Genomic DNA, 11,992 nt, shown 5'->3' with positions numbered 1-11,992 from the left:
AGAATTTGTAAGATGGGTACAATTCTTAAAAGAAAACATGAAGGACCAGGCGAAACACATTGAATTTCATTTTAATGGGATTCAAATTAAACGGTCAAGCATTTCAGAAAAGCATTATCATTAAACAAAACATAACCATAAAGAAACGAATGATGGTTGTTGTTCATTCATCAGTCATTAAAAATTAAAAAAACAACAACCATATTTCACAAATTCTGTCAGGGTATGTAAACTTATGAGCATACCTGTACATATATGCAGTCACACGTACCCACTGTCATATTGGAATGAAAGTGTAGGCTACACCCTTATTATAACCACTAGGTGGCGGTGGCATTTTGGAATGAAAGTGTACAGCTTTTTCATAACCACTAGATGGCGTCACACATTTATACAATCTGAAAGTTTTTTCCATTTCTGCTGTACCTATGTATAATGCGCACTATTGACTATTGACTTCTGCGATTTTTTTTCTAATGCGCATTATACACGCAAAGTTACGGTAAATCCATCTTAACTGACTAATTGATTGCGATCTTGGGGTCTTATAAGGTCAAGCCAACATTATTTGTAAAGCCCTTAATCACAAATGTCTCAAATGGTTTCACACGCCCAAAATTGACAAAGATGGGCAAAAGAATAGCGCAAAACCCCATTTGAGGAAAAAATTAATCTTGAGAAGGGCCGACAGATGGAGGGATCCTCCTTCCAGGATAATCAGGCTGCAATGGACGCCAAGTGTGGGCAACAGTTCTCATATTGTATGGTGCTGTACAATGTTAGTTAAAGCGGCATGCGAGTCTATTGAATGAAATGACGCGCTGCATGTAGACACCACCGGGAAGTGGTTCTTCTCGGGACCTGTCCGGGTCGGTTGATGCAGAAATTAAAATCCCAAATCCAGATGTTTGTGAATCAATTAGCTGTAAAACTGCAAGGAAACCTACGAGAAGGTGGCAGTAAGAAACGTTATTTTTAGACTTTTTGCGTGATGTATACTAAGTGTGGTTTAACCAAATGCAAACAAAGTCTGAAGTCAAGATTTATACATAGAGTGAGGTGGGAAAACAGGGAGGGCAGCGACATGGAGGAAAATTAACACCAATGATGCAACAGATTCAGAGAAACAAGATATTCCCCATCCATGGCCTTATTTAACATTAATTTAAAGACATGTTTGATGGTGTCAGCTATAAAAATGATTTGTGTCTTGTGCCAGCCTGAAAACCACCAGCTTCTGGTGTTCAACAATTCTCCTTCTAATCTGAAAATAAAACCAACAACATACAAATAAGGTGTATTTTTTTTCAGTTGTTTTCATTAGCTAGTTTTGCATTTTTTGTTAGTTCACAAGGTAAGCAAAGCAAGAGAATGTGTCCAGTCTTCTTGTCAGTACAAGAACTGTAAAAGTTAATGCAAGAGGGAAACTATTTTGTGTTTTATTTCCGCTGTTTCAAGTTATTGTATATAATTGACAGTAAAAGATATTTTTTATTGAGTACATTAAGTACATTTTGGAGTCTGTGGGTTTTTTTCAGATTAATTTTTACATACACAGAGTATCTGTATGTCCACTTAAGTGACTACTTCTGCCACCTCATTGCCCAATGGTAACAGTTTGAAATGGTATAAATAACAGCGAAAGACACAAACGTCTCATACACTTATTTATTTTCTTACCAAAAAAAAAAACAAACCAAAAAAAACCGGCAAGATATGACAAATGGAACCATTGGCCTTTTGCTTATATATGATGAAACCTTACAGGGGTACATACATGTTCGCTTTGAAATGATGCGTAACATACGAGGAAGCACTAAAATCTCTCTCTCTCTCTCTAATTCACACTCTCTCTCTCTCTCTCTCTCACACACACACACACACACACGCACACACACACATCCATACTATGAAAGTCCAAAGGCGGACCTACTGTCTCCAACAACCAAACAGGAAATGGCCACAGTTTCGGGGCTAAATGATGACCAATACTAACTCTGCGTGTGGTTTGACGGAGGGAAATGTGTGACGTTTGCTTGTAAATTAACTCATTCACTGCCAGCCTTCCCAGTTAACATGGATATTTGACTTCTAAAGCCGTCAATGGCAGTGAATGTGTTAATTAGCGGTGAAACTACAAGGAAACCTACGAGAAGGTGGCAGTAAGAAACGTTATCAGTAGGCTTTTCGCGTGATATATTAAAAGAAACATAACAACGCACCTTCGGTAACGAGTAGATCGAAAAAGAACGACCATAGCAACCTGTTAATGCTATATGCCGGGGCACCCTGCAATTCATGCTACAGAGCGCCACATTTTTCTGAAATACATTGAATTGCAAAAATGGTAGTTTATAAAACACTGTCCAAATCTATTTACAAACTTATATGTACAAGTATAACATCATAATTGCTTTGACAAATAAGAACAAGGGGGAGGATACAGCGTTATTTACAAAATGGAAATATTTACGTCTGAAATTGAAAGGTCAGCCCAGGTGTCTCGTTGTTTTGGTCAGTCCGCAGCTGGTTGGCATGTTTTGTTCTTCTTGTACTGATGGCGTAGTGCTTTAGAGACGTAACTGTGATGGTGTCATCATACTTCGATGAGAGTGACCTGGAACTGACCGCTGACCGCCTCCGACATCTCGATGAGGAAAGCTGACTGGTTGGTATAGTGTTCAATGATGATGTCATCCATGTTGACGTAAATCCTGCAGGGGGAGATAGACTTTAGTCGTCAGTTACGCAAAAGTCAAGTACAAGGCAATGCATCTGTCTACGAGTCTCAAACATTTAAGGTCTACAAAAGTTCAATTGAAAGCAGCTGGACGACTTCTAGGTTGTTGATAGCCAAAATTAAGTCAAGGTTGAATTCAAGGTTTGCTCAATCTAGAAGAAGTCTTGTTTCCGTCTATTCAACATTATGGGGAAGGCAGCTGGACTTCGTATTACTTGAAGAAACCGAGAAATTGTTGAGTCGCAATCTACAGGCGAAAGATTTAAGACTTCTTGGTTTTATGAATTGAATGATAAAACCAAAGTCCAAGCAAGACCTCTTGCTTGGACTTTGTCTTGGTTGTCATCAGACTAACCCAAGTCCAATTGTCTTCTTTTCATTATATTGGTGAGTGGCTTCTCCATGATGTTTAATAGAAGCCAAATGGATTTCTCCTAGGTTCAGTCTTCTACTTGGCGTTCAAAAACCTGGAAGGAGTCGAGTTGCCTTCACTCTAAGTTGACTTGATGGCAACTCAACTTCTTGGTGTTGAACAACCTACAAGGAGGCCAGTTCATTTTTCTTCTCTTCAACTTGTTGGTTTCCTGCAGTCTAGAATAGATTCTGTTGCTTTCTAGATGTAGTTTAATCAAAGGAAATTGGTCTTCTTGATTTTCAACCAACTCAAAGTAGTCTAGTGCCCTTCTATTCGAGCAGTCTTTTACTCCAGGTTTGTGGCTGGCTAAAGTTGCATTCAACACAGAGCACACTGGTCTTAAGAAAGACATAAATAAAAGGCAGTTGTGCTTGTTTGCGTCCTAGTTTTGTAAAAATACTGTCCGTCTATCACCAGCATCGCCGTTGCCTCATAAATCACGGCAGTCTGACTCTCAACCCTCACCTGTAAGCCCTTCAAAGGCTGTAATGAGTGAATTAGTGGCGCGCTCACGCACAGCACCTGTAGGCCCAAGGCTAATTGAAGACGAAGAGGGAGGGGAATTGCCAAGAGAATGTAACTCAACCTGTTGGCTCGGCTTCTGGCCCCCACGGTGACAAGCGGCAAGGAAAACAGAGGGAGACTGTCTGTCTTTTCTCAAATTCGAAATGTACGTAACTTTTTACTCCTTCACGACACGATATTATTTTTAGCGGCATGCGTGAGAGTTGCATTTGTCAAGAGAATTGCAACAATGGAGAACCACCTGATTCACAGGACAATTGAAAGACAATAATCAGCGTGACTCATCTTCAGGACTTTTGTCATATTTATATCCTTCCTTAGTCATATGTTTTTTTTTCCTCAAGGGGGGAGTTGCAATTAACACATTCCTTTAGACTGAGCCAAACCGGGCAACCGACCGAGCCGGTCTGTCCGCTTCAGATTCCGCAAAGGAACTCATCATGTAGTCCTCTAAGTCATGCAAAAAAAAACAAAAGGCTACTCACCCTCGTTTGCATTTCTTGTAGATTTTCCCAATGGGATGCATGCCATACTTGTCTGAAATCTGACGACGGATGAATTTGCGTCAGTGTCTGACGAAAGCCAATACGACGTGGTATGTTTTTATTTATCAGGATGTACTCACAGCTTCTCGTAGGCCGGACACCGTTGGCGTGTCGAGCATGAGCGCATCGAAAACCTCTTCGGCAGCTCTCCTCACATACAGCAGAACTTTTGGAAGGAAACACAAATACAAACTGTAAGCGTTGAGGCTCTCAGATGGCTTGATGAGCACCCAAACAACAAAGTTTGTGGTTTTACCTCTCTGGGAATCGTCTCTGCGGACTTGTTTGCTGGGTGGAGAGCAGTTCTGCTCTCGGTCTGAGTACAACCTTTTCAGAGAAGTTCTGGGGAAAAAAACCAAAACATTACACCTGTGATTCCCATATTGGGTGTACAAGCAAATAAACAATGGTACCCAAAAATCTATCTTCCTATCTTCGATGAGGTGTTTCCCTTTAATTCGCATTTGAGAATGCATTGTTGAATTTTTGTGTGCATCGTTTTCGTCATCTCTGTCAGTTTAACATATTTGGGAATGGCTGCTTTAGATGGATGCATTTCAGAATGCAAATTGCTTCAAATAGGCTTTGAGGGTGTGTGTAAACTGTCGGGATGTTGAAGCGGTTGTGCGGAATAAACATTTTGGGGATGGCTGATCGATTTCTGATTGGAAATGACGATGAATGGGCTTTGCGCGTATTTGTCAACTCTTGTTAAGATGTTGAGGGGTTACGCGGCTTAACAAGGTCGGGCATGGTTGCTTTACACTGATACATTTCTGACTGTAAATTGCAACGTTTAGGGAAGAGTTTTTTTCCACGCTTACCTTTCGTTCTCGTCTATTATAGGCGTGGCCTGCAGAAGTAGGACACAAAGATTTGATCAGACAGCTGATAAGGACATTGCTTCATGCCCCCCCCCCCCCCTGCTTTTCTAATGCACTCATAAAGGAATGTTATCACTGCAAGACTGTTTCCCATAACTGCTATGCTCAATGAGGAAAAAAAGACTAGACACTGTGCACTGATTTGGCGGAAGATGATGCTACTGCTGCATTCATTTCAATGGAAAGCTTCCAAGAGTTCACAAGTCACACACTCACTACCTTATATAATGCATAAACTACACAGTGTGGGAACGCCTGCTTGTCTGAACAGCGCTGTTGTGTGTGAGAAAGGAGATGAGGGTGGCGCATGGGTCTTCCAAGGTGCTGATGTGCCAAGTGTGTAGGCCCCCATTGGCTCTGCAGCGGCTTGCGCTCAGTTTCAGCTCCAATTAGCTCACCTCATTTTCACTATCCCCTCCCTTTTCCCACACGGACATTTCCCACTGCATACTTTCCCACACTTTTTTCCCCCGTTCCTGAGCTCCTGCCTTCAGGGATGAGTGACGGGCCGGGAATATGACTCACTCACTCACTTAAGAGGAGGCGCCTTGATTCATTCAAAAGATGGATAAATAAGGAAGGCCTACCATGCGCTGTAAACTGGACAGATGTGCCTCTGGGATGAAGAGGACCGGCTGGGTTATGTGGTCATCCACCATCTGGAAGAAGGTGCAGTCGCTTCCCATAGAGCTGCTCACTAAAGACTTGGCTGCGACAAAAACAAACAAAAAAAAAAACAAAACAGGGATGTTACAAAAGATGATTTATATACAATCCATCCATGTTCTTTAGTGCTAGTCCTCATTAGGACAGCCGATCCCAGATGACTGTGGGTGAGAGGCGGGGTACACCCTGGACTGGTCACCAGCCAATCACAGGGCATATACAGACAAACAAGCATTTACACTCATATTCACACCCATTGAGCCTTCAATCAGCCTATGAAGCATGTTTTTGGAAAACGGGAGGAAACGAGTACCCGGAGAAAACCCGCATGAGCACAGGGAGTAGTATTTCGATGAGCCTTTTGCAACACTCACCATTGGCGTCATTGGCCGTCTTGCCCCTCCTCTTGGTCCTCTTCCTCTCTTCATCGCGCATCTTCCTCTCAGCCCCCTGAGGATGCAACAAAGAACATAAAGTTTCAAAAACTAACGACAGTGTACAGTCCATGGTACCTTCACTTCTTTTTTTTGTGGAATTTATTGGTATATCAAATCAGTTTTCCCTACGGAAATTAATTGAAATGGCATTAATACGTTCCAGTTTCCCAGTTTTTAAATAAAGAACATAGCAATGTATTGTACAAAAAACATAAACAATAAAAGATAATGTAAAAAAAATTGACTGCTAGGCTCTTATAAGGTGTAATCATTAGATGTAATATTTGGTGTTGGATGTGTGCCTTTAAGGGGCGTGGACTAGTGAGTGATGTCAAGAGCTGGCGTTAGGTTGACTGGTGTTGGCAAATGTTCTCCTTTTGTATTTGCGTATTTGACTTTGTCCCGTTCAATGAATGGCTGAAAGTGCATCAGCGATTGTGGCTCTCCTTGCCCGCATGCGAGGGCATTACCTTAATTTCTCCATTTTCTTTCCTCTTTTCTTTTTTTTTTTCTTACTCGGCAGCCTACCAAAAAAATTCTGCTCTCAACACTAGGCAAAAAAATCAAACAAACGATGGCTCGTAATGCAAAAAACTCGAAAGTTGGGGCACTCATTAGGCAAGATAGTTCTATTAACTAACATTCAATGCACAGCATACCTTATCGCAGAAAATCTTGACTTGGCAGGCGGCTCTGTGTATGAGCTGATTGTTCCCAGAGCTGAAGTCATACGTGTCGATCTGCAGGTTGAGAGGCAGGCCCTTCACGCCTTTTTGCGACGAGAAGTCGGTGCTCAGCGAGTTGATGCCGACAAACACCTGCAAGAAGACAAAAAGACAATGTTGGTGGGTTGTTTTTGTCTCATCGCGTCTTGCTTTCACCGGAGCGTGGAAGGACGTGATGACGGTTCACGGCCTCGGGGCCAATGACAACAATGCAAGAGGCCAGAGTGTAGCAGATTCTTTTGGTTTTTCAGTTGATGTAATTGTTTGTTCATTCTATTTTATCGTTTTTCCACACGCAACCCCACCCCATGAACCTTTGGGCCATAGTGAAAGGAGAATTAGCCTTTTGCAGCGATGACGGAGCCTCAGGGCCAAAACACATTTCTTGGATTCTCACCCTGCCTCCTCAGCCACTCCTACTCTCTTTATTTTCCCCCGCTAAAGCTTCCACTTGTCGCCACTGTCTTCAATACGTGCGTCGGCATTTTTTTTAAATTTATTTCTTTATTTTTTACCTTGGCTTCTTCGTTGGGGTTCCAAATGAAGGAGAGCGCATTGAAGGCGACCTCTTCAATGTTGCTAATGCCGGTAAACACTTCTTTGTAGTCCGCTAAGAAATGGCATCAAATAGGTGAGTTGAGGCTTCAGTGCTGCTGTACTTTGCATGATGGTACGCGGAGTCAACCTACCGATGTCAATGACCCTCTGCTTGACAGTGGGCTGGCGCCCATGCCAGTGGTTCCAAAAGCGGAGCTGCATTTCAGGCGTCTTGTCATTCTCGAACACGGCCATCACAACGGTCTGGTGTAGGAGCAAAGGGTAAAAAGAAAGACACGTGAGAGGAGAATTTAGTGTCTGGCGAATGGGAAATCATTCATCACTCCAAATCCTTCTTTTCTGCCCCTATTGTCATTTACTATAAACCGTCGCAAGATTGTGTATATTATTATCCTTGTACAGGCTTGACAAAGAAAAGATTGGCACCTTATGTTTAAAAAAAAAACACCACACCTTCCCTCGCTCCTCAGCTTTTTGTTGGTGTTGCTTTTGCACACACGTCATCTCAGATTTATGGAGTGGCATTAACTATAAATGTCACAGGATGTCCTGGCCGAGTGTGAGCAGAGAATTAGTCACCCAGGAGCCGGTTCCTAAGGAGTGACACTAATTTGGGAAGGGTTTCCACTTAGGAAGATTCGTCCATTTATGCGAACCGAAAAGACGCTCAACTCCATGCTGAATGAAACCAGGCCTTTGTCTTCTTACCTTAACTTTGGTAGCAGTCATGCAGGCACTGCTGTCCACTCCCTGCAAAGTGATGGGGTAGAACTGCCCCTTGTTCAGGTAGACCATGGGTAACTCGCTGGATTTATAAGGGGAAGCTGAGGGAGCGCCCAGGGAAAATTGGAACTCGCTCCTATAAGTCTCAGGTGGGGAGCCAGTGTAGGAGTCTGAGTAGACGGGACTGGAGTGGTCTCCGGGGAAGGGGTTGTTGTAGGTAAGAGTCTAAGAACCACACAAAACAAATGAAACATTTTAGAGACTAGAAATTCCAAGTAGAAAACTCTGTGGGAGGTCACGAGGTGTACCTCTGCGCTGGGGTCGGGGAAGGCGCTGCTCTCAGGCCACTTTTGGAGCAGAGAGTCGAAGATGATGTTGAGCTCCTGCTTGTCACTGTCCGCTGCCACGCTGGTCAGGGTGGCGTAGGTGTCAGCGTTGGGGGGCAGGGAGACGGGCAGCGAGGGGTTCTGCTTGGATCCTAACACCTCCAGGGAGTAGCTGGTGGGAACGCTTTCAGAGAGGATCTTAATGACGTTTGCGGATGTCTCCAATGAGATGAGGTCATTGCTTGGAGTCCTGCGGGGGAAGAGAAAGCGCAGTTGGTTGGATCAGGACTATAGCAAGTAGCATGCAATCTAGTACTTCATCTTTCTAGTGTCTCTGAGCGCACACAGCTACTGCAAAGAGGTGTGGGTCACTATTTGTACTATTTGTATCTTAATCCAGCTCTTGTTTGAGTTTCTCCGTGGGGTGTTTGACATGTTGCAGGGGAACACTGGAGGCACTAGGGTAAGGGGCTCAGTAGGTTAGCAGCTATTGTCTGCCCAAGTGTTGTGCAACTCCTTAAGCGAGGCAGAAGTTGATGATAGATTTGATTCGGGACCATGTTTGACTTGAGGATGACCTCTTTCCCCACTTCATCCCATTTTCCTCTTTTCTTTTAATGAGCTTTTTACCTCTCTGTTGGTTTGCAGAAGCTACTGTTTCGGCCGCAGGTGGCAACCTTTTGCTCCTTCTGGCTCTGGAGGAAAGGAATAGCAAAATGCTGAATATTAAGCTCATGTTTAAAGCTTGAATTAAATATAGTTGACTTGAGTTGCAACGATTTTTACCTTGCACTGTTCATAAAGCATGGTTATGGCTGCCAGGTCGTCCCCCGGGTGGAGTCTGGGTTTGGCCAGGTTCTCCTCGGGCATGGGGCTATCCAGGTACGACCAGGGGTCCATGGTGTAGTTTGTGTTGTAACGGTTATAGTTGAAGTTCTCGCTCTGAAAGACCACTCCCAGAGTCCTGACAACAAGAATTCATACGTTTAAGGACACAGAGTTTGACAGAGTGGGAATAACAGCGGTACCTGAGACTCGGGGCAACGCACATTCTCGCCCCTGAGCTATGAAAGGTTTCGATTGCAAAACCACGGAGCTGAGTAACATCCTCAAACACAAGTATCTCAAAAGCCACAGGACCACCCACTGACAGCTCCCCCCCCCCACACACACAAAATATCCACACATCTTGTACTTTGTGGTTTCCAGTGAAAGCAAAACAAAGTGCATTCTTCAATCCTGTGCAAACATTCTTTATTTGTAGAGCTCTTAGAAGAGATGCTTGTGGTTCACCTGCGACCAAACAGAATCCCAGGATTTAGAGGATTGGATTTGTTTGAAGAGGCAGAGTGCGACGTCAGATAAATATCCCGGCGGCCACCGACTTAATGAAGCCCCCCTTAAAGGTTTACCCTGAATAAACCGCTCATCAAGTGTGTTGACAGCAGGAAAAGAACACAAGCATTTACCGCCTTGAAGAACTCGGACTCGCATGGATTCCTGCATGGTTTTGCAGCTTAGTGTCTTTGTCAATTGCGCTTCCAGTAGGTGCACCTGTTCTTAACTTGCAAACCTCAAAAACCACCATTAACCCGCTGCAAACACCTCCACAAACACAGTTAAGGGTGGGAGGCTGCGGTACAGAGTGGGCTTCTAGGGTTTCCCCATTATGTAATTCAATGCATTACATGCAGTCATTGCCCAGTATCCCCATCCAACACCTCGAGAGGAGATTCCTATTTCCCGCTCTTCTTTTGTGCTTCGTGGCCTCTAGGTTAGTGAGACAAGCACAGACCCAACCATCCCATACTATCCATATCAGTTTTCTCGGCAAAAACACCGCTCTTTTAAATCAAGCATCTTTCACATGGGGGTCTCGTTGCAGATACAGGAAGGGGTGGGGGTGGGCATGGAATCCAAAACATACTATCTAATATCATTTGAACCATCGTGGATAAAAACTACGTAAAATATGGAGGCAGAACTTACTCAGTCTCTTTGGTCATGTCTCCAGTCCAATTGAGCTGGAATAGGTTCCTTTAAATTCTCTGTGATTTACTTTGTGGATGACAGGAGCCCTGAGTGACACGTCGACGACTTCAGTGTTATGATTGCCTCCTAACGCGGCCCACATTTTATTTATGCAAGTGGCAGACTTCCCCTACTCTCCTCGCATTGGCTGACACACCTGAAACAGGTGTCTGATAGGACAGGTGTAGGATCCTTAACACCCCCCCCCCCCCACCCCAGAGAGAGAGAGAGAGAGAGAGAGAGAGAGAAACCGCCTTTGCATGTGCATATGAGCACGCAGCACTTTGCAAGACAATCTGAGGCAAGGAGTGCTCGGAAGTCTGAATGTCATTAACAGTGCCACATAAAAGAGCGAGATTGTGGATCTTAGAGGTGTGAGCGCTGTAGTGAGGCGCCTGCAACTCTTGCTTTAAAATGTTAATCCATTTCCAGTTTCATTCGCCGGTTTTGGTGCATTTATTTGCTGGCTATCATAGCATTTTTTGGGGCAGTGTTTGCATTTAAAGACAATTCTACACAATACAAAAAAGGTTTTATAAATCCTCTTTTTTGATCAGAATTTCAATTCATACATGTTATTTAATTGAGAAAATGCACAATTTTATACATTTTATACCGTTGAAGCAAAACCAAATGAGAGGGGATAAAAACAAAAACAATAGCATGTACTGTGTTATTTAATGCTTTTTAGTGTCTTTAAACATGTTTAGTATTGTTGTATAAATTTTGCTCTATTGGAGCATAACATTTCCGAGTAAATTCTAACTCATGTGAATAAACATTTTCCTGCATATTAATGTTGTAGCAAAACATTTCTAAATAAAAAAAGTTGTTTTTTTTCATAGTTTATAAAGTGTGTTTAAACATGTTTATGTATTGCTTTATACATTTTGCTATGTTGCAGCAAAACTTACTAGTCTCTTATGTACTTGTGTGTTTTGAAGTATTTTCAAGTATTGTTTTATCCTTTACTATGTTGCAGCTTACCATTTACGAATAAATAACATTTAATCCTTTCTCGCATGTACCTTCATGCAGCCTACTGTCATATTGTAATTGAGAGAAGGCGCTATTTCAGTTTATTACATTTATGTAATATTTAATGGTTTCTGATATGCAAAGAGCTTTCAAGTGATTGAAATATGATTTTATATTTGTATTTTTGTTATGGCGTCGCATAACATTTTTGATTACATAACATTTCATGCTTTTTCATGTTCATGCACCTGGCGTCACGTTTGAATTGTTTTATACATTTTAAAACACTGCAAAAATAATATTTCCAAAGAAATACACGGATAAATAAATGGTGATACGTAATGAGCCCTCAAATGCACAGTGATGCAGTCAGTATCAGTACTTTTAATAATGTAGAAAAACTATTGGTTTATACATTTTACTAGGCTGCAGAATTGCA

General features: G+C 42.7%; 1 protein-coding gene across 4 annotated transcripts; it reads right to left on the bottom strand.

Moving 5' to 3' along the window:
• Window positions 1–55: 55 nt before the first annotated feature.
• Window positions 56–10,667, bottom strand: grhl3 (grainyhead-like transcription factor 3). Of its 4 annotated transcripts, none has more exons than XR_009791448.1 (15): window positions 10,534–10,667; window positions 9,331–9,508; window positions 9,175–9,239; window positions 8,527–8,794; window positions 8,204–8,443; window positions 7,627–7,738; window positions 7,453–7,547; window positions 6,872–7,030; window positions 6,150–6,225; window positions 5,697–5,818; window positions 5,050–5,078; window positions 4,306–4,567; window positions 4,166–4,224; window positions 2,474–2,714; window positions 56–943 (listed from the first exon to the last, which is right to left on the bottom strand). XR_009791448.1 is itself a non-coding variant. In XM_061794918.1 (15 exons), the coding sequence occupies exons 1-15, from the start codon at window positions 10,548–10,550 to the stop codon at window positions 2,597–2,599; spliced, it is 1,710 nt and encodes a 569-aa protein (XP_061650902.1). In that variant the 5' UTR covers window positions 10,551–10,667; the 3' UTR covers window positions 1,655–2,596. The 4 variants fall into 4 exon arrangements, 2 of the variants coding, with proteins under 2 accessions (XP_061650902.1, XP_061650901.1); XR_009791447.1 differs by having other exon boundaries at window positions 56–931; XM_061794918.1 differs by lacking the exon at window positions 56–943 and having other exon boundaries at window positions 1,655–2,714; window positions 4,306–4,391; window positions 4,482–4,567.
• Between the last annotated feature and the right edge of the window lie 1,325 nt (window positions 10,668–11,992).

The sequence above is a fragment of the Phyllopteryx taeniolatus genome, chromosome 13, assembly GCF_024500385.1.
Source record: "Phyllopteryx taeniolatus isolate TA_2022b chromosome 13, UOR_Ptae_1.2, whole genome shotgun sequence".
NCBI classification, from domain to species: Eukaryota; Metazoa; Chordata; class Actinopteri; order Syngnathiformes; family Syngnathidae; genus Phyllopteryx; species Phyllopteryx taeniolatus.
This window is presented reverse-complemented; position numbering and strand designations above follow the sequence as displayed.

Excerpts from the sequence above, each read along its gene's own strand:
- grhl3 (XM_061794917.1), bottom strand. Across the intron at positions 7,031-7,452 it reads ACCCCAACGAAGAAGCCAAG|GTGTTTGTCGGCATCAACTC; the intron begins GTAAAAAATAAA and ends GTCTTCTTGCAG. Across the intron at positions 5,079-5,696 it reads TGTCCAGTTTACAGCGCATG|GCCACGCCTATAATAGACGA; the intron begins GTAGGCCTTCCT and ends CTACTTCTGCAG.